Source organism: Adiantum capillus-veneris, chromosome 23 (assembly GCF_014529385.1).
Source record: "Adiantum capillus-veneris isolate H3 chromosome 23, ASM1452938v2, whole genome shotgun sequence".
Lineage (NCBI taxonomy): Eukaryota > Viridiplantae > Streptophyta > Polypodiopsida > Polypodiales > Pteridaceae > Adiantum > Adiantum capillus-veneris.
The window spans coordinates 145783828-145811150 of NC_140953.1; the positions used below are offsets into that span (position 1 = coordinate 145783828).

The 27323-nt window shown below is 43.4% G+C and overlaps 1 protein-coding gene and 1 pseudogene across 1 annotated transcript in view; both read left to right on the forward strand.

Annotated features, from left to right (window-relative positions):
- LOC147428767 (putative methyltransferase At2g41040, chloroplastic) overlaps positions 1–19745 on the forward strand; it is a 164296-nt gene extending 144551 nt beyond the window's left edge. Inside the window, exons 7-8 of the mRNA XM_086497018.1 lie at positions 998–1105; positions 19359–19745. Coding sequence (XP_086353144.1) covers positions 998–1105; positions 19359–19520 — 270 coding nt within the window. The 3' untranslated portion in view covers positions 19521–19745. The remainder of the gene's footprint in view (positions 1–997; positions 1106–19358) is intronic.
- A 3386-nt stretch (positions 19746–23131) lies between these two features.
- On the forward strand, positions 23132–26322 carry LOC147428769 (uncharacterized; annotated as a pseudogene).
- The last annotated feature ends 1001 nt before the right edge of the window (positions 26323–27323 follow it).

Genomic DNA, 27323 nt, shown 5'->3' on the forward strand with positions numbered 1-27323 from the left:
GGAGTCCCTCTGGGGCGGAGCATGAGCCTCCATAAGTGTTTGCTGCTCTGAAGGAGAAGGGCGGGCGTGAAGGCTAATGCTTGAAAGCTCGGCAAGGAGAAACCAAATGAAAATCCACTGCTAGGCAATTTAAACGAGGCCTTCGGAGCGTGGGGGGGGGGGGGGGGGGGGGGGGGGGGGGGGGGGGGGGGGGGGGGGGGGGGGGGGGGGGGGGGGGGCGTGAGGAGATGGGGCTGGAGCGGCGGGAGAGCAGGAGTAGGCGGGGAGGAGGGGAACGCGCAGGAGCAGCAGCGAGCACGACCGTTTTCAGTCTGTTTTTAGTGTCATCCATCTTTTGGGGATCTACGTTCATGATCATCTGGGGCTTTAACTTAAATGTACTTTATCCAAGCATATGGCTTTGCAAAAAGGAGATCATACTTTACTTTTGATATATACGATATATCTTGGTTATGTTTAATCCAAGCTTTAACCTCCTGTCGGCTGGAATCGAACAGCGTTTATTGTAGATTTTCTCTTTGTTGTCCTGTTTTCCTGGTCAATGACTTCACCACCATGTTTCTAGAGTCTCCAGTTCTCATACTATTCTTTTAGCACTGAAACTGCAAAAGAAACATTAACAATTTTACAACGAACTCTTAAGCATGTATAAATACTTGCAGCTAGGATGTACTGATACTCTCAGACAAGGTGTGATGTAGTGCTCAGATTGTCTTGTAATTTCTCTCTCAGTAATTCTCACAAGCATAGATCGATAGTTGCTGTTCTTGCCGCAGTGATGGCTGTGAAGCGATATAATGGAAATGGAGGTGAAGTTATTGTGTGTTCAGGTGGTTTTAATCCATTTTGTGAGCTGTGGACCTGTGTTAGGACTTTTGGATAGGTCATGTACACATATCTTTGGTGTTTAGAAATCTTCTCTTATAGATCTCAAGATATCTTGTAATGTAGATGACTTGTCGTAACCCGTCTGTTATGGATCTATGTTTGTTTCTAGGTTGCAGAAATTAGCAGAATATTGAAACCTGGTGGGGTTTTTGTGGCAACAACCTTCTTGTCTCCGGTCGCCGATCTACGAATTGGCGCATTAAAGCCTTTACAGCAGGTTCTCTCTCTCTCTCTCTCTCTCTCTCTCTCTCTCCCCCCCCCCCCCCCCCCACATATGTTTTGAGCTGATGTATGATGTGATGAGGACATTGATGATGATGAGGATATAGGTTAGGCTTACATACCTACCCACTTGAGGTACCCTCATTTATTTTTATCTTTATGTTCCCCTGACATTATACTAGAGTCACACATCGTTGTAACCTTTTGGTCTCATATAGGTCATTTTGGCCTTTTGAAGACGTTAATATAACATTTCATCTCTCTCTCTCTCTCTCTCTCTCTCTCTCTCTCTCTCTCCCTCTCTCTCTCTCTCTCTCTCTCTCTCTCTCTCTCTCTCTCTCTCTCTCTCTCAGAAAGCATCAGAGAAGTGCCAATGGCTTCCCCCTGTGTAAGAAGACGAATCCCTCGCCGGCCGTCCACAAGCCTCCTTTATACGGACAGGGAAGAGGATGCCGGCAATAGAGAAGGAAATGAGAGAACGGAGAAATGAAGTGGAAGAGTGGAGGAAGGAGAGGAGCACTATTCTTCAAAGATGGATTGAAGAAAGAGATGGCATGCGTAGGAGGATCGCTTTGCTCGAGGAGAAAGTGGTCATCCAAGTTCCCATCATCTAAAATCTATAAGGTGAGCTTCTTGAAGCCAAAAGTGGGTGACTTGAAGAAGCCTTCAAGAAGGGAAATTTCAGCCTTCCATGATGGAGGAGTTGAACACAATCAAAGAACAAGTGTGGGTCATCAAGGAGGAGGAGTGAAAGAATTTATCTTGGGTTGAGATCATCACCAAGACACAAGAAAGTGGAGGCGGCCGAGAAGTGGGTCGAGGTTGCCAAGAAAGGGAAAGGTAAAGAGGCTTCCTCTACACCTACCATCATTATGACTCTCGAAGAAGAACAAAGAAGGGGGCTACGTGTTTTGCATGTGAGGGTCACCGGTCTCGAGGATATCAACAATTTTGAAAAAGAGGTCACAAGCCACATGTCCATGATGGGGATGGAGAAGCCTTTACACAAAGGCATGGAGGGTGGGCAAGAGGAGTGTAGGCCCGGGAGAGTCCTTAGAGCACAGAGTACTCATACTACGTCTCCCCTCCTTGGAGGAGAGGGAGTTCTTGAAGAAGAGGCCAACCCTCAACAAGAGAGGTATTTTTCTCGGTGATGAGAGAGGTGAGGCCAGAGATTACAGTAGCAAGGGATAAGAGAAAGATTGCCTTCTGAAGAGATGGTCAAGTGGTGATTGTAGAGCGACGTTCTACATGACGGTGTGAGACCTATGGGACCATACTGAAGATGACATCCTGGAATTGTGATGGATCTTATAGGCTGGATGTGGGCGCCTTTGAGGATAGCTTTTGAGACAGGGACATTATATTCTTCTCGGAGACTCATGAGGCCCCTGGATAGATGATGCCACATGTGACGGGATAAATATGGAGACAGTTTGCCAGACTGACACAAGATCTAAGCATGGGAGTTGAGGATTGGGGGGAGTAGCAGTATTATTTGGAGAGGAGCTACAGCCACTTCTACACATTGTACGAGCAAATATCATGCTCGATACATGTGGGTGAGGCTTAGGGTAGACACAGACCGATTTTTATACATTGCCATATGCTACTTTCCCCCCGATACATCATAATCAGTCTATGTTGGGCCTAGAGGCGAGTCACCTTTCTCTATCCTAGACAGTTACATATGGGAGTTTTCCAAGGATGGTGACATCATCCTCCTAGGGGACTTCAATGCCCAAACGGGCAATTTTTAGACAGCCTTCTATGACACTTCAGAGGAGATGCTTAAGCCTTAGAGAGTTGGATGTAGGAGATTTGGAGCAGACAGAGTATGGGAGACATCTCACGGAGATGGCGACTACACATGGTCTGGCGATACTTAATGACCTACAATGTTTTCCTAGAGCGGCCGGTTTCACATGCTTTCCACACAGGCATGGGGCCAGCACAATGAACCATGTCATGGCAGAGCTGAGCTTGATCCCCTACATTCAGGATTTCACAGTAGGACCAAGATCAATGGGTGTAGCAGTGGATCATGCTCTCTTGACACTTTCCATCTCCTTTTAGTACATTATAGTCCAAGTGTCAGGAGGGAGGACACATACCCACTATACATTTACGCTAGAGACTAACTGTTTATACAGAGGAGATCTATAGTCGTCTATGTACAGCAGCCAAGCCAGGACTCTCAATGGAGGAGATCACCACTTTACTGATTAAGACATTGCATGGTACAACAGCAGAGGCATACCCACGCATTCGGCCTGATCAGAGACACCATTCTGAGACCATGCCTCAAAACAGTTGTTATGATGACGAGTGTAGAGAGACGAGCACAGCTTCAGAGGGATCTTCTCCTAGGGGTCATCAATCACAAACAGTCTCGGATAGCCTTTAGACGCCTTGTGTGACGGAAGGAGCAAGCATTCCTAGCTCAGATGGAGCGAGACTTATACCAGTTGTTCTTGAATATAGACTCAGGAGAGGCATGGCGCTTCTTTCATGAGCACTCCCCTCCCCCAGTGATTACTTCTCCTAATGTGTGATGTTGATTGATGCATGTGAAAAAGCGATGCATTCTTACAAAGATGTACTTATTGGTAAGGCTTCCACCTCAAATGCTAATTTTGTGGAAATGTTTTCTGCACTAAATCAACGGATTGATTCTAGCATGGATGTGGTTATGAAGAGTGGTGGATGAAGATGTGACTATGGGCATGTCTATTTAATTCTTTACGTTCTTTTTCCACTTGTACATATGATCTTCCATGCATAATCACATTGAATGCATCTTGTATAATGTGCGTGGGTTTATGTAACCTTGATAAAACGCGGCTAACGTAAATACATGCAGGGTAGATATAGTTGTTTTGCAAGAACACAATCGGCATGAGTTTGTTGGTCAGTATTCCTATTTTGCGGGTTACTGGATTGTGTCTGCTGGCTTGCATGGTTACTTGGGATTATTGATGATGGTTCGTCATGAGCTTCAGCCACTTCTTGTGAGAAATGATCCGGGTGGTCGATGGATGATTGTGCAATGCTTGTTGAATGGTCAGAAATATGAAACAAGAGGCATCTATGCATACACAGCCTCTAAGAAAACGGCCATCTTATAGCGAGACATCTCTTCTTATCCATGGATATCCAATGCATTCCTTTGTGGTGATTTTAACAATACTCCAGATATGCATGATAGCACCACAAGAAATTTACACATGCTGCTTGCGGAGAAGCAAACATGGGACCATCTTCTTGCTTCTGCACAGATGCTTGATTTATGGCGTTATGTGCATCCAGATGTCTCAAGATTTACTTTTCAGCATGCTATATGTTTCTCTTATCGTGCACGTCTGGATCATTGGTATGTACTCAACTTATAGATATATGATGAGTTTGTATGCGATATGAGGATGGATTACGCCTTGCAGCTATCGGATCACTACCCTTTTTTGTTGACTTTGTGCTTTGGGCAATCCCTTTGTGATCAACCTCTTTCTCGGAAGCGGATATTGCATATAAATAATGCTTATCTTACTCTTGAGGCGTTTCGAGATATGATTTCTGGACTTATTCCCCCATTGCTTGCCTACATGTATCTTGATCTCGACGCTGGTTGGTTTCGCTTTGTTATGCGTGTGCAATGTGCTATTCAGAACTATGGTAACGAGTGCATGCATCGGACTCAGGGGGAGGTTAATGCTACCAAACAGGTTTGTCAACGGCTACAGGTATTGGCTGGCTTGCGGCAATGAGATGTCAGAGTTGTGTGAAGCTCATGTATGTATCCAGCATAATGACAAGCGGGAACTTGACAAATGGCAAACGCATGCTCGTCAATGGGCTTTTGTGGATAAAGGTTGTGCTTCGAAGCAAATTTTTAAGCATCTGCATCACACGAGGACATTAAGCGTTTAATGCTTCCTTCAGGTGATTAGACATCCTCCAAATAGGAACTTGCTGATGCCATGGTCTCACATTATAAGCAGGTGTTTGCTGCTCCTCCTCAGCCCTCTACAAAAGCCTGTCAAGCACGACAGTTGTTGCTATCTCATGTACATCCAATCCTCTCTTCATAGGATGCACAATGCCATGAGGAACCATTCACAGACTCTGAATTTCATTGTGTGCTGCTTGCATTGGGCGGTAAGTGTCCCCTGACTAACTCCCCCCCCCCCCCCCCCCCCCCCCCCCCCCCCCCCCCCCCCCGCCGAGTCTCTATAGGTGGCTGCAAAAGTGTGTCCATGTGCCTCTGTATCTCTAGCAAGTAGTGCCCCAGCTGTCTTTGATCTTGAGAGTGCACGATATCTCGGAAGGTATGTTGCCCTCTGAATAGGGGCTCGTATCGGCCTCTGATATCTATATAAGCTCTGCGTCTGCAAACAAAATGCTACTCGCTCTCTGTCACAAAGTGATGATGTGGCAGACATCAAAAACCCTAATTTTTGCCAGAAACCCTAAAAAAACCTGCAAATCCTAATTTTTGCCACAAACCCTAATTTTTGAAAATCGCGGAGGCTGAATAAATAAATTTATAAAAAAAAATAAAATAAAAATTAAACAATGAGCGACACGAATCTTGCTTTTTCTCTACGCAATGAGAAAGAGAGAGAGAATGCTTTTGCTTTCAAGTTTTGACTCTCTGTGAGAGAGAGAGAGAGCAGTTGCTTTTGATTTGAAGCTTTTGGGGCTCTGCTTTTGGGCATCCCTTGTAACCTTGAGGAGTTGCTTTTGATTTGAAGCTTTTGGGGCTCTGCTTTTGGGCATCCCTTGTAACCTTGAAATAAGTGGTGAGGGCTTCACTTCACAGAGCATCTGGACGCAGAGTCTGAGAGTGAAACCCTAGCCACTCTCTTGTACTTTGATCTAATTAATATAAAAAGAAATACCGAAAGGGGCGCCAGTCTTTGGGGCCAATATCTCTAGGCACGGAACTCCGCCGGGCCAGTGTACATCTATTGTGATCTGTGACTTGTTTTGAAGTGGTTATTTGGTGCTGTCGCGGTTGATTCTTGACTTGGAGTGTCCAAGTCTGTTACAGTGGTATCAGAGCACGACCCATTTCTCTTCTACGAGAAATCCAATCCCCAATTTTTTTTCCGCGGCACCTATGGCTTCAGGCAATGATCAGTCGACTCCCTCTGCATTTGGAGATGCGGGCAGGGATCACACGAAGATTCTGGCACGGAGTATGGCCTGCCTAGGCCTACTCAGGCGGAGCAGCAAGAGATGGAGCATCGTCAATTGATTGGCGATGCAACAAAGATGATGCTCAATTTTGCCAAGGACCCGAAGATGGCAAAATATATGAACCAGACCTCTTTGGAAGAGGTACAGACGGAGTGGCAGAGAACCACAACACCACTCTCGAAACCCACTCTCAAGAAACCTTCTGCCTCCAAGAAATATACGGAGAAGGAACTGGAGAACGTGATTGATGCACGGATCGCTCAGCTTTTTGATGTGCAAAAGAAAGACAAAAAGCACGGCAAAAAGCAGAAGAAAGTCACTGGCTTCCCGGGATATTTGGGTCGTCGGTCGACATTCGACAAGGCAAAGAAACAGAAGAAGCGTGTCAAGTTTGAAGGCTTACCCAGTTCTTCTTCTTCTTTTGACAGTTCTTCTAGCTCTTCAGACTCGAGCGAAGAAGACAGAAAAAGCAAAAAGCGAAGCAAGAAACAAAGCTTCGGAAAGGGCAAGAAAAAGGCAAAGAAGGCTGCATCTCGCCCAGAGACTGACAGTTCTACTGAGGACTCGTCTACAGACAGCTCAGATTCTGATGACGGAAACTTTTTTGCGAATAAGAAGAATTTTTTTTACAAAGCTAGCCAGTATGACTTTCTCGAAGATAAAAGCAAGAAAGTCCGAGAGTTTAAAGAAGGTGGCCACTCGATCAAGTTTGATACTTTTTCAGGATACTCAGATGCTTCGAAGGCTTTGTCTCTTATACAGCAGTTTGACATCGCTTTCACGGGAGGACGCTATTCAGAGCACTCCAAGATTCGGAGAGCTGCCTCTTACTTTAAGAGGAATGCTCGTACTTGGTGGTCCACACTTCTTTTAAACAAGACTGCGCCAGTTAAATGGCTGAAATTTAAGAAGCTTTTTATTTCTTCTTGGTTGACGCAAGAATATGAACGAGATATACGAGCTGCTTGGAACCATCTTCGGATGACCAAGAAAGATACAATCAATGCTTATTGTGAAAGATTCTGGAGCTCTTTTCTACCCACCTCTTCATTCAAGAAGATCTCATTCAGAGAACAGATTGAGCGGTTTACCTTGGGTCTACCTACAGAGATCCGAGATCACTGCTTGGAACAGAAGTCAGCTTCTATTTAGGAGTTGATGAGTCATGCGAAGCGGGGCTTTGTTATTCACTCTGGCAGTCTGACCTACCCCACAGATGAGGCCATGACACAAGGAGCCGAACAGACTTTTGGGAATGAAAGTAGAAAGAAAAAGAGCGACCCAGAGAAAAAGGATGCACGACCCAAGCTTACTCCTGAGGAGAGAGCTCGCTTCATCAGAGAGGGGAAGTGCTTTGGATGCGGGGAACATGGACATATCTCCGTGAAGTGCCCTAAAAAGGCAAAGAAAGAACAGAATGATAAAGACGACGACAGGCCTGAGAGTTCGAGAGCAGTTGAGGAACGTGGCAGAAAAGGCAGATAGAAAAACAGAACTGGGACCACATGGCGTGGAACCTGCACCGAATCTAATGAATGAAAGTATAAACTTTGCCGCTTTTGGGGCAAAGTGAAGGATCAGGAAGCTCTTTTGAAGGAGCCAAGGCCAACTTCTTTTCACTTGGAATTGGCGGCTCAATTTGGAAATTACGCTCGACAGACTGACGCCACAGGTGGAGGTAGTTCGACTGGCACCCGGATGGGATGTTGCCATTACACCGAGCATTGGCAAACTTCGTTTGCAATGATAGGGGTGTTTAGGGCACCCGAGTGACGTTCTACTCAGGATCCCTTGGTACCACAAGAACTACGCCGTGGTTGACTACCGGGCCGAGAAAGCGACTTTGATAAATAAAGGGCTTAGAGATTGTACTTGATGAACTTCCGTTTCTTACTCATTCTTTTGGGAGAGAACTAAACGATGGATAAAGGATGAATATGTTTTGACCTGATCAAAAAACGCCAAGATTTTTCTCCACACTCATGCCGATTGCTTTTCAGAGGGCCTGAAGATCAAATCATTGATCTGATACCTGGAAGCACGCCACCGAATTGGCCACCTTACCGTGTGAGCCGAGTACAGAATGAAAAGATTATGAACCCAGTGAAAGACCTCTTGGAAAAGGGTCTTGTCCAACCTAGTACTTTACCGTATGGCTCTCCAGTGTTGTTGGTTTTGAAGAAAGACGGATCTTGGAGAATGTGCATCGATTATAGCACTCTCAACGAAATCACCATCAAGAACAGATTTCCGATTCCTAGTATCGATGATATACTCGACAGGTTACAGGGATCCTCGTGCTTTAGCAGGATTGACTTGAAGAGTGGATATCGTCAGATCAAGATAGCGCCAGGAGATGTCTACAAGACAGCTTTTCGGACGACTTTTGGGTTATTTGAGTTTTTTGGTGATGCCTTTTGGCTTAACCAATGCTCCTGCGACATTTGACCGGATGATGGACAGGACTTTTCGAGAGTACAGGCTATTTGTTGGCACTTTCTTTGACGACATCATTGTTTTCTCCAAGAATGAGACAGAACACAGAGATCATCTGCTTCAAGTCTTTCAGGCATTACGAGATCACACGTTAGTGATTAATGCAAAGAAAAGTGAATTTTTCCTACCAGAGATACACTTTTTGGGACACATTGTGTCAGCAGCAGCAGGAGTGCAAATGGACCCGACCAAGATAGAGACTATCCGTGATTGGCCCGATTTGAGGAATGTCCATGAAGTTAGAAGCTTCTTGGGACTGTGTTCGTACTACAGGCGGTTCATATGAAAGTTTGGAGAGGTTTCTTCCCCTTTGCATATCTTGACACAAAAAGGAGTACCTTTCTCGTGGGGATCCACAGAGGTGACTGCCTTTCAAACATTGAAAGAGAAATTGACTACAGGACCAGATTTGACTTTGCCGGACTTGCAGAAGTCATTTGAAGTATATTGTGATGCTTATGGTCGTAGTTTGGGTGTAGTCTTGATGCAAGAAGGCCATGTCATAGCTTATGAGAGCCGATTGTTCTCTAGGCCGGAGATGACAGCACAATTATATGAGAAAGAGATTTTGGCGGTTATCCATGCTCTTACTCAGTGGCAGCATTACCTACTCGGAGCGGATTTCACTGTCTTTACAGACCATCAGAGTTTACGCTACTTCTTGTCACAGAAGTAGCTTTGGGAAAAGCAGATGCGGTGGGCGAACATCTTGTCACAGTTTCACTTCGAGATTGTCCACGTGCAAGGACAAAAGAATGTGGTGGCAGATGCTTTGTCTCGGAAGCCGTTGGTTCTAGCTATTTCCGCGATACATCATAGGAGCTTCGAGGATATGGTCGATCAGTATGCCACAGACACAGATTTTGCAGATATTTTCACACGAATACGGGATGGGGAGACAGTAGCTGGATACTCTCTTCGGGAAGACTACTTGATAAAAAAAGACTATGTTGTGCGTTACACAACCGTTGAGGGCAAAGGTTATGACTGAATGCCACTGTCCACCTTTTACGGGTCACCGCGGCATTGCTACCACCATGGAGGGGGTAGAGAGATACTTCTTTTGGGCCGAGACTCAAAAAGGATGTGTAAGAGTTTGTGCGTAGTTGCTTAGTATGCCAGAAGGTCAATTTTGACAGGCATAAGGCACAGGGATTGTTAAAGCCTTTACCCATACCCACCCACCCCTGGAAAAGTATTGAAATGGATTTCATTTTTTATCTCCCGAGAACACAGAATGATCACGATGATTTTCCGATTACATGGCACGTCTGAGACGATTGTCTCCGACAGAGACCCCAGATTTATGAGTTTGTTTTGGAAGGCAATTTGGGAGAACATTGGCACGCAGTTGCAGTTCTCGTCATCGTTTCACTTGCAAACTGACGGGCAATTTGAGATTGCCAATTCAGTGATTTTAGATTTATTGAAGTCTTGTATCTTGGATCAGAAGACTCAATGGGAAAAGAACTTACCTTTGGTGGAATTTGCCTACAATAACACGATACACTCTTCGACAGGGAAGACGCCATGTGAGATTGTTGAAAGTGCTGCGAAGGTTCCATCCTTCCTGAGCAAGAAAGATTAGATATTTGAAGCGGATGAATATTCGCGAGATTTGGATACGGCTTTTGCCAAGGTTCGCGAGACTTTGCAGGAGTCTCAAGAACGACAGAAAAAGGCAGCAGATCACCATCGTCGCGACTTGAAACTGAAGGAGGATGATTGGGTGCTCTTACTTTTGAGAAGGCACGCATAAGAAAGAAAAAGGGAAAGGAGAGGCTTTTTCCAAAGCTTAGTATGCAATACTACGGACCTTTCTTGATAACTGAAAAGATAAATGATGTCTCCTTCTGATTGAAACTGCCAGATACTTGGAGGATTCACAATGCATTGCATGTGAGTCTCTTGAAACCTGTTAAGGGTGATGTGCCTGATGATGGGGAGCCTGATGAGCAACCCGCAGTGGAAGAGAACGAGGAGACCCTTGTTCCTGAATAGAATTTGGCACATACAGATACGAAGAAAGGTAAAGTCCGAAGGCGGTTCTTGGTTAAGTTCAAGAACCTTCCTGCATTTGATGTGAAGTGGATGGAGGAGGAGGACCTAGCAGATACTCCTCGATTGTGAAACTTTACCTCGATGTTTTGGTTTAGCATAGTCTACTCCAGACGGAACCCAGAAATTCAGCTTGGCCAAAGATCTGGTGCAGTGGGATGCACAAGAGGGGAGTCACTCCACTCCTTTGTCAAGAGATGCCTCGATTTTGATACTAAAGTCACTGATGTCTCTTTGAGCTTCAGGGATACTGAGAGCTGACAGTATTCTGCTGGATGACTTTATGAAATGGAATTCCTGATTATGATACTGATTTGTTCTTGACTTCTTGTGAGTGCAGGAACTGATAGACGAAATGACTGTAGCATTTTGGTCTACTTGATCTCGAATAGACATGGTAGCAATAGGGGTTAGTCAATCGGACATCGATGAGGTCCCGATTGGACCTGGATGTGATTGCTAACTACATTGCCGATAAATCATGGTCTAAGATCCGAATGAATGTTGAATGTCATGTGATGTCCTGTGATGTCTGGTGATGTGACTGTCTATTTGGTACATGTGCTAGATGTGTGTCCCTAGTACGTAGGTACTAACAGTCAGTGTTTGCTAAGACGGTTTATGGCTTCTGTCGGTTTTGCAGGCGTAATCGCGGTCGATTACAATGCCTTCAAGAGGGGGGTATGTCACAAAGTGATAATGTGGTGGACAACAGAAACCCTAAAAAAACCTGCAAACCCTAATTTCAGGAAATCACGGAGGCTGAATAAATAAATTTAAAAAATAAAAATAAAAATTTAAATAATGAGCGATGCGAATCTTGCTTTTTCTCTACGCAATGAGAAAGAGAGAGAGAATGCTTTTGCTTTCAAGTTTTGACTCTCTGTGAGAGAGAGAGAGCAGTTGCTTTTGATTTGAAGCTTTTGGGGCTCTGCTTTTGGGCATCCCTTGTAACCTTGAAATAAGTGGTGAGGGCTTCACTTCTCAGAGCATTTGGACGCAGAGTCTGAGATTAAAATTTAGCCACTCTCTTGTACTGATTAATATAAAAGGAAATACCGAAAGGGGCGCCAGTCTTTGGGGCCAATATCTCTAGGCACGGAACTCTGCCGGGCCAGTGTACATCTATTGTGATCTGTGACTTGTTTTGAAGTGGTTATTTGGTGCTGTCGCGGTTGATTCTTGACTTGGAGTGTCAAAGTCTGTTACACTCTCCACTTCCTCTCTGCATACTCCACACACACTCTCCTCCCTAGGAATGTCATGAGCTCGCCCCACCTCGATCTCTAGTCTATGTGATCACACTCTCAGCTGACCAATCGCCACTCGTGAGCTGTGTGGCAAGTAGGTGTCTATATAGCGTGGTCGTTGTATAAACCCATCCTCCAGTATGGTAAGAAATCTGGTAAGAAATCGGTCTCTGTAGTGTGACATCTTCCGCTGGAGGGGAGATGTGATCCAAGTCTCTCTGGTATAGAGATGCCAGAGACCCTGTCGGATCACTATGTTTCTCTCACTACGTGAGAGATGGAGCTTGGGGGAGGCGGGGTCGTACTAGAAAGGTGGAAAACTCTCCAGGTCAAGGCCGTCTGCTCCGAACCATGCTCTAATCTGCCTGTACCATGCTCTGTCGTATCCAGCTTCTGATGTCTGTATAGCTGACTCAAATGCTCTCGTGTGAGTCTGTCGGTCGGGAGCTCTCTCACTCTCTAGATGAAGCAGACTGTCTAGAAGAGTTCCTCCACTACCATGAGGGGGGTGGCAAGCCCTGCCCTGATGATGTTCGGTGGTACTCTGTGCTTGCCTCGAAACAGGCAAGAAATCATATAGATGCATGATCTCTCAATCCTTGCCCACTAGCTATCTGTCAATCTGGGTGCCCACACTACTGCTGCATACATTAGGGTTGGAGTGACTAATGTGTCAAATAACCACCCCTTTGTGCGGGGTTCCTGAAAGTGTGCCTGATGGCATCTCCGCTCTAGCATGGCGAGTGTTGCATATCCTCTAGTGAGTCTGTCAATGGCGGCTTGTGCCATGCAGAAGGGCCCCTGTCTGCTGGTGAATGTTACTCCCAGGTAGATGTAGGACGTGACTACCTCTACTGGTCCTCGTGCTGCTGTAAATGTGCTTGCTCGTCAAATTTCTCTGGAGGTGTGGAAGATCATGATCTTGGTTTTCCCAAGATTCACTGTAAGTCCCTTGTCTATACAAAACTCATCCAAAGCTCTCAGATGGCTCTGTAGGCCCTCTGGTGACTCTGAAATGAGTACAATGTCATCAGCATATAGCATAATGTGGATGTGGTACCTACTTGGTCCGCTCTTGCCCCTGCGCTCGTAGGATGTAGTCGGAGATCTTGTCGATGTACAATCCGAAGAGGGTTGGGGAGAGGGGGCATCCTTGCTTAACACCAATGGTGCTAGCAATAGACTTTGACATACCGCCTAGGCAGCGAACTCTCCTAGTCATTTTCTCATAGAGAGCATAGATGGCCTATATCATCTACGAAGGTATCCCCAAACTCTCGAGTTGCCGAGAGAGCCTCTCCCGTCGGACGGTGTCAAACGCTTTGCGGAAATCCACAAAGCAGCAGTAAAGCCTCTTCTTCCGCACTTTTGCTCCATCAATGAGGCAGCACAAGCAAAGATGTGGTCGATAGTAGAGAAGGTCCGCTTGAACCCTGCCTGGCTAAGAGCCCGTAGGCCCTCAACCTCCCCATAAGAACTAAGCTCAGCCTCGAGAATTGCTCCATATAATTTGGCCATTATATGGCCAATCATGATTGTCCTATAATTCCTTGGGTTCAGGGTGTCTCCATACTTGTGGATGGGCAGAATGGTGTGTCTAGTCCACTCCTTTGGGAAGCCCTCCCCTATAGCCCGGTTGAATGCATTTGCGATCAACGGGGCTATTGTGGTGGCTGCATAAATGAGGTGCTCACTCTGTAAATTTGTATGATCTGATGATCCGCGATGTTGTAGTCGGTGGATGGCCTTCTTGACCATCTTCGCTGTGAAGGAGGAGGAGCTCATAGGTGGAGGCCTGGGAGGTGGAATCGGAGGCTGATTCGGTACCTCATAAAGTTTCTCTGCATGGTTGTGCCATATTTGTGGATCCTCAATGGGGGTAGTCGGTCGTGGCTCCTGAAGGGTGCGCCATGCAGTGGGACTGTCCATGCTCATGAACAGATGGTATAGCTCTAGCTCCTGTGACTCCTCAAAAGCTCACCGCTTTTGGCGGTGAGTGTCTTCCTCCGACGTCTGGCCTCTCGCAATGGTCTCTCCAAAAGTTCGTTGTGCTCACAGCCGGCGGTAGAGTTCTCTGCACTCCTCATCATACCAGTGATTGTGTGGCATAGTCCCTGGGGGGGGGGGGGGGGGGGGGGGGGGGGGGGGGGGGGGGCCTATATGGGTGGTGTGTGGGAAAGAGCTGATGGCTGAAGAATAGATGTGATGTGGGAGGCCAGCATAGGTAGTGGTGTAGAGGGGTGGAGCAAGAGGAGTCCCTTCTCGACCTCTGCTGAGTAGAAGGGGGCTAGCTCATGTGTGAAATGGATCGTGGTGTGTGGGGTGCGGGTCATGGGTGTGTGGGGTGTGGCGCCGCCATTGAAGGAGAGTGCAAGATAGGTGTGGTCAGCTCCGATCGGTATGGGTGGGATGGTGAAAGAGCTAAGTAGGTGAGTGGCCTCTCTGGGTCCCATGATGTAATCCACGGTACTCCCCCCTTCGGCTGCAACTCCATGTGGTATGCATGTCAGTCCTTCTGAAGTAGGCCATTGGCCATCCCATTATAAATAATGAGGCGGTGCTGAGAGCCTAATTTGAGCAAATGATGTAATCCACGGTACTCCCCCCTCCAACTACAACTCCATGTGGTATGCATGTCAGTCCTCCTGAAGTAGGTGCCCTCCCGTTATAAATAACAAGGCGGTGTTGAGAGCCTAATCTGAGCAAATGATTGCCGTACTTTGTGGTGCGAGTTGTGTCTACTGACTCTCTCATGGTGGCCTCCTTTTGTATGGCAAATAGTGCCATTGGTCGTCTGTGTCGTATGTCTCACACTGATTCCTACATGTCCTAGCATTGAAGTCTCCCATAAGGAAGACTTCCCCTAGTGTAGAGTACTCCATGATCTCATCTGACAGGCATGTGTATGTGGATGATCTCTCCTCCCTCTCCCCTATTGTCTCTGTAGTAGCAAATTTGGAGCCTGAGAGGGTGAAGTAGCGGCCTGTGATGGCTCAAAGCGGATCCAGAGGTCACAGAACCGTGGGTCTCATGCAGCAGTCTGTATCCTGTTCCGAAGTTCTTGGCTGAACAGTTTAGCCACCCCTTCTGATCCTCATGTGGTGCGCTGGCGGGTGCTCTCTTGATGGGAGGACTCCCACTGAAAGCCCTGGATCTTTGGTAGACTCTGCTCTGGACTCTCATGTGTCTTTGTCAGAAGAATGATGTCCCATCCTCTCATCACCTCCTCAAGCCTCTCTGGATGTGTCCATAGATCCTCGTTGCAGTTCCAAACCGCGAGGTGGATCTCCTCATGTGTTACATAGGCCGCGAGTCCCTATGCGATGGTCTTGCCATCAATAATAGCCCTCCATCGCGGTATACCACCTCTTCTTCCCTTCTTTACGATCTTTCTCGACTTTAGGCATGCATGCTCTGCGGTGGTCTTGTTGCATCTTTATGAGGTCGTCATCAAGGTAGATAGGGGGCCCCTGGAGCCCTCTCAAGATGACCCTCTTTCGGATGAAGGATGTTCGAGACTCCTCGAAGGTGAATTGGAGGATAAGGGCTCTTTTTTGTGGATCTTTTCCGGCTCTCCAAGCTTTGGAGAAGGGTGGCTCCTCGTCTTCTTTGTACCCGAGCTTCATGCATAGGGCTTTCCCATCATTCTCGGGTGTGGACCCCTCCTCTTCTTTGATGCTAGTCACTCGTACATAGAAGCAGCGGGCTTGTCACGTCTTCTCTTCCTCAATGGTAGTGTGTATGATGAGTGCTTCATCTATTTAAGCTTCCGCTTTCACCTCCTTTTTTAATGTTCTTCTTGACTACTTCAACCCATCCTTCCTTGGTATCCTCCAATTTGTCATTGATGCTTACCGTGAGAACTTTGGTGATCTCCTCCTTGAGGCTTCCTTGGCTTCCACTTTGATCTCTCCTTCTTCAGCAGTGCGGGATGCGATGGAGTCATGGAGGAGGTCAATTTGCTCCTTAAGCCTTCTTTTTCTTTCTTCCATTCTTCTTTATTCTTCTCTCTCTTCTCCTCCCACTTCTCCTTCTCCTTGGTCAATCCTTCGACCTCTTTCTCAAGCTTATATAGTCGATTAGTGAAGACATCGAGGGTATCCGCGATGTACGAATTCTCCAGCTTGGTCACCTTTGGCGGTTTGTTTGCCTCCTCCTTCGCGGCGTTCTTCGGCATGTCGGTCCTTGGAGGGGGAGGGTGGGGGATGGGGACTTCAAGGCTTCTAGGTGGTATATACAAGAGGTGTGTGTGTGTGTGTGTGTAGATGTTTTAACTTATATAATAAAACACAAATGAACTTTTACTTTCAAAAAACAGCTAACTTTAGAGAAAAGGAAAAAATTAGTACAAAAACAACTGAGTTTTAGAATTATCTTTGTACATGGCATATGAGAATGAAGCCACATTCTAGTATACACTGATAGTGATCCAATAAAGAATTACTTCCCAAGTGGTAGGAGCAAGTGTACTCTCGGACAGACAATAGCTTTAAGCCAAAAAAATTTCCAAGAAAGGATAGAGCCCTCACTTGCATTCATCCAAAACAAGACAACAGATTCGCTAGCCTTGGATGTGTATTACAGGTGTCAACGGACTATATCAGTTGTTATCCATGTCCAACTTACAACTCTTTTTAACTTAAAACCATTGTGCAAAGTGTTCATGTCTTCTAGTTCTTTAGTATTTATTGTAAAAAAGTTTATTATCCCAATTATTGGAAGTAATTATAAGTATGGTTTCTATATAGTTCAATTTTTATAAGACCTTAAATAGATATTTAACATACATATCATTCTGATCAAAAGGCCATCACCCCTTCTAATCCAAGTGTCTTAATCCCTATATTAGCCCATAGGTTAGTTTTTCAAATATTACTTTGTCATATTGTCAGGCCCTAACTCCTTTTTCCACAAGTACCATAAAGCATAAAGTAACCTAATCAACAACTTGAGATATGTACCACAAAAATTCCATTGTTGGGTTAAAGCATCAATTTTGGCTCTGTCATCAAGCAAAAACCAAAACTCGCAGGCCCACATGGACATACAGAATCCGACTTACCTCAATCTATATTGGTATGTGTTGTGATAAATAAGAAAAAAAATATGCTAAATCTAGTCTATCTAGCTTAAAACTTATTACGCTAGTAAACAACATTAGAAATGGCATCGAATCAGCGGTTTATCCCAAAGTATGCAAACCACAGTCCCCATAACGTGGTTCAAGTAATACTCATCATTCGGGGCGAACCTCACCATTATCATTTTAGGGAGTGTCAAGGGAAAATCGTACCACCTCTTATTTTATAATAAACCTAAACATTAGGCTGCATAGTATCATGACAGACCAGACTTACGGCAGCACCAAGTACCCCATAATCCCCCTTTATTATGTTGTTCGAACATGGCACCTTACTTTGAAAAACACACGCAAAGAGAGATATACCCACAAACTAAGTGAGGGGCCATAGCACCCTCACCTTTTATAGCTCATCCGGTTTGTTTAAGGTGAGAAGACGCCCCACTATCAGAGTATTCAATGGCTATAGGTTCCCAAGCCGCTGCTATGGCCACCCTTGCTCGCGTACTGGAGTTGAGAGGGAGAGAGAGTGTGTGTAGGAGTTAGCACTAGGTGGCGGTGTGTTGTAGTACAGACAAGGGGGACATAGAGAGCGAGGGTGTGAAGGGTAGGGCAGCAATGAAAGCCACGATCTTTACATAATATCCTTAGGGGTGGGTACCCATGAGAAGATAGATGGAAGAGGGTTGCCCCCCATTTTTTATAAAAACTGCCCCATGCAATAATATAGGGTACAACCTAGGAGCTTTGATCAAGGTAAATAGGAATCCTTGTGAAAAAAGGAAATTTATTTGTTATATATATATAATTTAACTGCTGGATAAATAAGTACACGTGTGTGTGCGTGCGTGCGTGCGTGCGTGCGCGTGTGTGTGTTGAGAGAGAGAGAGAGAGAGAGAGAGAGAGAGAGAGAGAGAGAGACTTGAATATATACATGTTCTATACAACCATTTATGAGAAATCTTCACAGAACGAGCACACAGCACAACCTTAAGCTCACCTTTCTGGAAGAGAGTCCTCGATATGGTGCTTTGCGGACGACACTCGGAGCGACCCCTTCCTGCATGTGTTGCTCCCTACTTGCCATGCCCTCTACTGGCCTCATCTTCGGCTGACCACCAGCTCTGTGTGCAGCCCCGGTGGTTGCCTTGTCACAGCCTCACACTTCTGGCCACTACCTTTTGGGCCAGCTCTGCGCCTCTACTAGCGGATTCTTCCACCTTGGCTGTGCACAGTGTTGGCAGTGTTCTCTCCAGCGCAACCCCCCTCTTTTGGGTCTTTCCCTTTCTTCTTGTTTGTTGTTTTTTGTTTTTTTTTTTCTTGTTTTCTTTTGCTTTCTGCCTGTATGTTAATTGTGTGTGTGAGCAGGCGGCTTGTCTTCGTTTTTGTTTCTTCTTTCTTTTGTTTTCTGACTTTCTTGTTTTTTCTCGCGTGTGGGCTGGGTGAGTGTGTGGGTGTATGCTCCTATGTGTGGATGTATCTGTGTGTGAGTTTAGTTTGTTGTTTTTCCTTCCTTCGGGGATGGCTACAGTGGTCTTCAGTGTGGTGTTTTCCTCTGAATGAAGGCTGTTTGAACTTTGATGGGTTTGGCCGGGATGAGAGCGTCCACTTTTGCCTTTGAACCAGTTATCTTCTTCATATTGTCGCTGCTCTTCCTTCTCTCATCCTCGACAGTGATCCTTCGCTTTGCTGGTGTGTTCTCTGCTGGTTTTCGACATCAACTTTGCAGCTGCCTGGTGGTGAACCATGGTCTCCTCGATTTCCTTCATGGCACTCCCCTGGTGGTTTTTTTCCTTCATTCAGCCTTCGATTTTCTGATGTTTGCTCCTCTGGCTTTCACTGCCGACTTTGTTGGCTCCCTCTTGTGCTGGTGCTTTTAAATGGCTGCCTGGTGTTTGAACCGCGGTCTCCTTGCTTCCATTCATGGCACTAGGAGGGGTTTTTTCCCTTGAGGTATTTTCAGCTTTTTATGTTTTTTGTCATCAATCTTAGTAATTGCCTACGGGAGTCTCATGTAACAACTTTTTACTTCCTTTGGGATAGGCACCACTTTGGGCACATAGAATGCCAGCTATGTTTTCTTCACACACACAGGTTCATTGACATTACAAAGAAGATTGTGAAGGCTTTTGTGGAAGGGACATAACGTGACGTGTGTGGTACAGGCTTATAGAAGAGTCACATCAGGTTCCTCCCTCAGATACTGGATCGAAGCCGAATTGGAAGATCTTTGTGCAGCTTGTGGGTTTATCGAGTACAGAAAAGTACGAAGAAACAAATTCATTATGCTGTGTGCAACCAAGCCCAAAACATCCGAAGATGATTAAGTCAAAGTGCATGTTTTTCAAGCATGTAAATATAACGAAGGTCGGCCAAGTCAGCTGGATCTAGAAACTTTATGTATTACTTGTACATATGCCATTCTGAGTTTGAGATTTCATGTTCTTTTCACCTTGTGACCTTAGTATTTCAAGGGATATTCTCAAGCTTGCCTGCTTTAAGTTTAAATTACAGAAACTTTTAAAAATATCAAGGAATGTTTGAGTAGTGCTTGTTTGTGTGTCAAGTAGCCATCCTTGTCACTTACATGCATCACAAAAGTGGGAGGGACAACTTGATGTCCTCTTTTCATTGGTCCAAGAAAGGTATTTTGCATGCTCTAATAAAATAATTCCAATTGTCCAGATGAGGATACATATTTCTCATTTCATTCTATTCAGATCTATAAATGCAAAAATAATTGGAATTGGAGCCTTTATACTTTTATGTAGAGGCATTCCTTTGATATTGCCAGAGTATGATTTTCAGAGTCTTAGGTATCAAGACTAATATACATCATAAAAGGGAGGTATCCATTATCTATAAATACTTCCTCAATATCAAGTCTGTTTTTTGGGTCAAGGTTTGGAAACAGTTGAATTTGGATATCGATTTGCTGAATACAAATTTGATAGAAAGTAATCGTAAATCGATGATCAGATCCATTCTATTCAGTGAATCTAAAAACTAAGGCTAAGTGGAGGGTCTTTCGAGTCCAATAAGGTCTAGTGATTTCTACCAATACAAAGATGAACATTATGCTATTGTGTTGTTAACAAGGGGAAGGTTCAGGTTGGCGCGAGAAAGAAATAAAGTCATCTAAGGTTGTGAAATGAAAAGAGAGACAAAAGAAAATTTTAATTGTTCCCATGAAAAAGCATGTCCAAATTAGTATGAGAAACAGTCTAATTTCAAATGTCCGCCGACTAACTCTTTCTCCTCTTGAGGCTTTTTTAAGAAAGCCAAAAAAGAGTGTGGTGTTCTTGAAGCTTAGGTATGAGTTAAGGACTCTTTGCTATTTCACGTATAGGTATAAGTTAAGGACAAAGAAATAAAGTCATCTAAGGTTGTGAAATGAACAGAGAAACAAAAGAAAATTTTAATTGTTCACATGAAACAGCATGTCCAAATTAGTATGAGAAATAGTATAATTTCAAATGTCTAACTAACTTTTTCTCCTCCTCTAAGGCTTCCTTAAGAAAGCCAAAAAAGAGTGGTGTTTGTGAAGGTTAGGTATGAGTTAAGGACTCTTTGCTATTTCACGTATAGGTATAAGTTAAGGACTCTGTGCTTTACGTGCAGACTATATTTCTCTGTAGGCTCATTGATATCAATGTTTTGTGTTGCATTCCTCTGAGCTTCTCATTATCTCCTTTGTGTGAAGGTTTTAGCGAAATGGAGGTACATGTACACTGATGCATGGGATCTTAGGAAGATGTGTGAAACAATGATGTGGCTAACCATTAGTGATTTGGCTTATTCACTAATAAAAATTATGAATTGTTTTCGATCTACATTGCCTCTCTCTCTCTCTCTCTCTCTCTCTCTCTCTCTCTCTCATAATAGGCCTTGAGTTCAACTCTCCTTGTCGGATAGATCTTTAAGGTCTCTTGGGATAGTTTCTTGGCAAGAACTCTAAAAGCATGCAATTTCCTTGAGCCCCATTGTTATTGCTATGTGCTAAATCTATAGCTAAACCCCCAATCAGACTATTGAACCTTCACATTTGGAGTGTGTATGACATAGGGAATCTTGATAGAGCTCTAGGAGCGCACCTTTTGTTTATATCTATATGACTATGTGTTGAACTATAGATATATGACTTTGTGTTGGACTATAGGTTGTTAGAGTACTCCATGTGCTAGAGAAAGGATGTAAGCTCATACATGGTACTCTTGAATGTTAGGACTTTGCGTAGCAAAGGGATGAGTAGGATTCTTAGGTTATTTCATGGAAGAGCATTATACTATCTTTCCCAATGGACCATTGAAGAGACTAGTAGCCCCTTGTAGATGGCCTCCATGTGGCTATTTTTCTACATTAAAGACACAAATTGAGCTACTCTAGAACCAGGCATAATAAGATAACATTTCAGAAGGCAACTCTTCATAATACTTGCAATAATTGTGGCAATCATTGAAAGGTTCTGGTGGATAGACAAGAGAACCGTTCATGTTGGAAATGAACATAGATTAGAGTTGTGAGTACAAGTAGCCTTCTTATGTAGGCAGCACAAGTGACCTTTACACATCCACAAGGGACAACTGACTCTTCTCCAAAGAGTAAGATGCTAACTTGGCCCTTGACCCTTCACATGGCCTATAGGGCAATACGTGGCACACAAGGCTTATCACATGGGTAATGCTGGCATGGTTGACACATTGGATAGGGAGATTTCTTGCGATGCAACAAAATCGCACCTCAACAACCCTCCCCGAGTGGGTTTTGTTGCATAATAGGTTGATGGTGATAAGTAGCACTCACATAAATGCCCTCTCTTCAAAACACACAAAGAGTGAAGTACACAAATTGTCTCCCCTAACACAAATGGTGTATACACATAATCCTCCCCTATAGCACAACTAGGTAGATAGAACACAAAACCTCCCCTACACACACATTAGGGTTGAGGAGCACACTCCTCCCATACACAAAGAGGGTGGCACCCAAAACTGAGGCTACACACTTTATAGAGTTATTTTACTGGTTTAAAGGTTTTTCTCCTCCACACAAAAGTGCAAATGAGTTGTTCAAACTGTGTGGGAAACATTTCATGTTATAATCTGAGAGCACGCTATAGCATCTAGTGAGGTTCACCTTCATGCCTAGCTCCTATGACTGCTCATTACCACACTGCAAAAGTGCTTTGCTTAGAGCCTCCTCGTCTCTATTTCTAGTGGTTGAGCCTGTCCACTCTCAAGACTAGCTAGCGTAGGCAAGTGAGATGGGATCAAGGGCGAGAATCATTCAATACATGCATCTACAAAGGAGGAGCGTTAATTTTGACAAAATGCAAAAAGTAATCTCGTGTGCAGTGGCAACAAAATATTTCTCTATGTATCTAGTATGAAAAAGAGAGGTAGGTGCAATCATTTGCAAGGTATTTTGTAGATTCTCATTAATTATTACATCTTAAAAGTATAAATTCTTTAAAAGTTACATAATTTTGAGCACCGTTCATCAAAAAGTAATCTTGGGCCAAAAATAATGTCGGGTACTCGAAATTACTTTTTTCCAGAGAGCTGAAAATAAGCGTATTAGGTGTAACTTCTTTCATCCAAGCACAAGACATGCTTCTAGGCTTTGTCTTTTTCATTATATTATGCACACACTATAGTCTTGTGACATGGATTAGATATTTGAGGATGAAGAGAGTCATAACATTGAAAATTCTCTTGAGGCTAGCACAAGCGAAGGAGACTTTGATCAAACAACTGAAGATGAAGAGCAAGGAAGAGTTGCTTCAAATCCTCTACAATTTTTGTCTTCAACAACTCTTTTGACCAAAAAACATATGATTTGATGACTAGGGATTTACTACGTGAAGACATCCTCATAACATTAAAAACTATAAAGATGTGTGATAGAAGAGGAATGTTGGATCTAAAAAGAATGGTGAAGACTTCAAGAGGGCCTTTGCTTGGTTCAAGAAGAAGATGGTTTGCATTATCTAGATCAAAAAGTGGATCCTAAGCTAAGGATTGCATGCATTGAGAACTAGGAAAGCATTGTGAAAGATGTTCATTGCAATGTAAATTTAGAAACTCATGAAGGCATCACGACCACATTAAATGCGCTTCAAGCACATTGGTACATTAGTTCTCATCACCGTGGCCTACCACTTGCTTACATAAAAGCTTTTGTTGATTCTTGTGGTTGAATTGTTCAAAAGCATCAACTACATGATACATCTACTAGACAAAACATTTTTGATCTCAACAAGCCTGCGATGACCAGAACAAACATGCATAAGGACAATGCGGAAAGCTATTTTGATGATCTTGCGATAGAATAGAAGGTTAGACTAGTCAAGGTGAGATCCTCAAAAAATCACACCCCTCACAAGGTCAAAGTTGGTTATGTGTGTCATTGAGGAGGTGTTTCTAGAGAAAGGGGAAATTAAAAAAAAAAAGATTGGAAAGATCAAAGAAGTGTGGTTGTCCATTCAAGGTACAAATATAGTTCACACAAGGAAGTCATTATGTTTGTATTTTAGTCAACCTAATTCATGAAGGACATATTCTAGGGTCAAGAAGTTATCTATATCATTTACCACTTCATCCATTTGGTGAAATTTGCATGTACAAATATAGTTCACACAAGGAAGTCATTATGTTTGTATTTTAGTCAACCTAATTCATGAAGGACATATTCTAGGGTCAAGAAGTTATCTATATCATTTACCACTTCATCCATTTGGTGAAATTTGCATTGATGACTTGTTTGGTGGTTGAAGCTCTTGTCACATTGCTCAAATGTCAATGCCCAAAGAAAAAATTTCAAATACAAAGGGCTTCCACACTTGATCGCATGATCTATCAATTCTTTAGGATTCCAAAAGAGATCCTGATATTATCATATCAAGCTCGCATTCAAGGTACTTTTCAAAACCAAGTTTTAATTTCTAGTCATGCAACCATATGCAAGTTGACAAGTTATGATCACTCTTAAGTTTTTTATAGATAGAGTTAGTAACGATGATTAAACCACAATGTATAGCAAAGTTTTATCTCTACAAAAACAACAAAAAGATGATATGTTGAGCTATGTGAGGTCTCTAAGTATATTATGTGACTTTCACTAAGATTTTTCTTATAGGGTATATATGTTCAACCCTATAATCCATCGGCAATTGATGCAAAAGACAAACCTTTCATTTCCATTCTACATTACGAGTGGATGCTTTGAGATAGCCATGCATTTTCTCAAAACAATGTCTATGCTATTGATATACTTTCAAAACAAATGCTTTTGGTCTACAGATGTTTGCAGTTGTGCTACCATATCAACTTGGTGTGGGAATTCCAACATGGTTTATGCTATATACTTTTGATGTGGGCCTCATCATAAAGTAATTGCCCTTGAGGTAACCTTTCGGTTGGTTTTCTCTAGAATGGGTCATATTCGTCCTAGTGCTTTGGTTATTGATAAATCTCAACAAGAATTGGAGGCTATATTAAAGGTAGTTGATGAAGATCCATGTTGTTGGGTGTCTGATGTAAATGAGATCTGTCCTCAGATTAGTTTTCATGTCATGCTATGCTAGTTCTACACCAAGAAAGCTTGGGTTGAAAATCGTCTCAAAGTTGCCAATGCACAACATGTCTCAACGTTTCATCTCTTCTTACTTGTTAACTTAGGTTCCAGAGGAGATGCAAGGTGATGTCTACGTGGAGATGTCAAATCTAATGCATATACCTAATAAAGGCGATTTTGTAGGAAGATACCAACTCTTCCTACAAAAATATGCAAACCACCAAAATATAGTCTAATATGTCACAAACAGTTGGTGTGGAGAACAATGCACGTGGAGAGAAAGATGGCCAAAGTTTGGAAGACTATTTAATGATGGCAATGTGGACACAAAAAATTTGGTAGAGAGATTATGGCAATATGTCTACAACCTTTTGGAAGCACGTATTAACCATTCAATTGTAAAATTGTTGAATGCCCTTGTGGGAGACTCCAAAACGAGAAATCGCATGGGTGGAACCTTGATAAGGTTCTTTAGACAAAAAAAAAAGGTATGCTTACAACTTGCTCAATGATTTCTATTCGTAAGGATGAATGTGGCTAATGTTATATGTCATTGTGGTTGCTGATGCTGGAAGATTTGGGATTCAAGGATAGTCAAATACCACACAATACGACTAAGAGAGGGTGAGAAAATTTTGCAGCGATACCTCAAGACTTTGAATGAGATATTGATGCAATTTTAAATTCAAATTGAAAATTATAGTAGACAATGCAAAATGTAAGCACTTATATGGTGTACGACCGATAGTTATGTGCAATCTAGCCCACTTAAATGATATTCTTCCCACATTAGACAATGCTCATGGAATGAAGAAAGCCAACAATGATATCAGTCACAATGGTGAGTTGTTGCAAGAGGAAGAGGTGTTCATGCTTGCTAAAGATATCCATACAGTTCTTTCATCCATCCATGATGGCTGGTCAAAGAAGAGTGAAAAGGAAGAAGAACAAATCATACACCAAATGCAACTAGCCACGGACAACCTTCGATCTTTGGCATCTCCATCTCGAGTTGACATGCCATGTCTACCAAATTCAAGAAAATGTAACAAAGACTCGGCTTGGCCATGGTCAACCTAAAAGTATTGAAGAACTCAAAATAATGCAGAAGTTAGTGATCCATCCAACACTCAACCTCAAAAGCCGTCTCGCCAAAAACGTGTTCTTAGAAGACAGCATCAACAGGGGTGCCAATGAGTCCACATTAACAAAAGATCTCATGTTTGGTGTCCCCACTGTTGCACAAAAACACTTATTATCGACCCTGCATTATCAGTCTCTTGTCAAACATGTCATGCTTTGTTGCTCTTAACAAAATGGATGTGCTCCGAGATGGAGTCTACTCTTTTTGGACAAAGTGCTCAAGTTTGTAATGACTACAATAATTTTTATTGTAAAACTAAAGTCATGTGAATATCCTACACATGATGAAGAGCGCATATTTACATTGAGTGTGCAAGGTGCAATTGAGGATATTAAATGCTTGCATCCACTATTATGCTTGTACGTGTATATAGAAACTCAATTACAATGGAATTGAATTTCCTTTCATAATGTGGACGTAATCTTTTGATGAGCATTTTTCGACGAATAGATTCCAAAAAGATTCTCTCCCTTCTTAACTTTGTTCTCTCTCGCTAGCACCCAAGCTTCTTCTTCTCCATCGTCATCTCCCTCTCTCTCTCTCTCTCTCTCTCTCTCTCACACACACACACACACACACACACACACACACACACACTCACTCACTCACTCTCAGTTATGTGTGTGCTTTGACGATGGTTGTATGTGTGTGATAAAAAAACGGGGAGTAGATTGTTCTATCACTATACCACATAAGCTTCTTCTTCTCCATCGTCATCTCTCTCTCTCTCTCTCACTCTCTCTCTCTATTTTTCAATCAAACATTCATAATTTATAATTCTCTCTCTGGCAATATCCTCTCACTCAAACATGCAACTCGTCTTCTCAAATGTTGTGACATATGTTGGGCAATAAGATAAACCACCAACGTGACAAGTGTCCTTCTATCTTTTCACACTTGTGATCACTGGTACACATGCAAAAAATTAATTCAATGGTTTACATAAGAATGGAAATCGATTTTTAACAACATATAAAGATTGCAATAGAAACACCATAGACTGTTATTTAAAGGGTTTAGAGTACACAACTTAAAACAACAACTATAATCAGATAGATATGAAGAAAAAACAGTACAATATGCTAATATGGTGTCAAGGCCTTATTTCTCCAATATTAGCGAGGAAAGATGAGATTTAGTTGTTGTTGTTGTTGCTGGCTCCATTGGCTATTCCATGCCCGGTCGATAATGTATGACATCCACACTTCTACCCAAGCCTCCACGTCGTGTCGTTCGAAGGATACACACTCATGTGGGGTGCGAAAACCATGCTCCCCCCAAACCGTACTTGCATTGTTGGCTAGTGCCTCAACTTGATCGATATCCCCTTCGCTTGGATATGCATTGAGATCAAGGTTTTGCATGGCGTTGAATAAAGAACTTGTGGCCGCATCAAATGCACGGAGGGAGT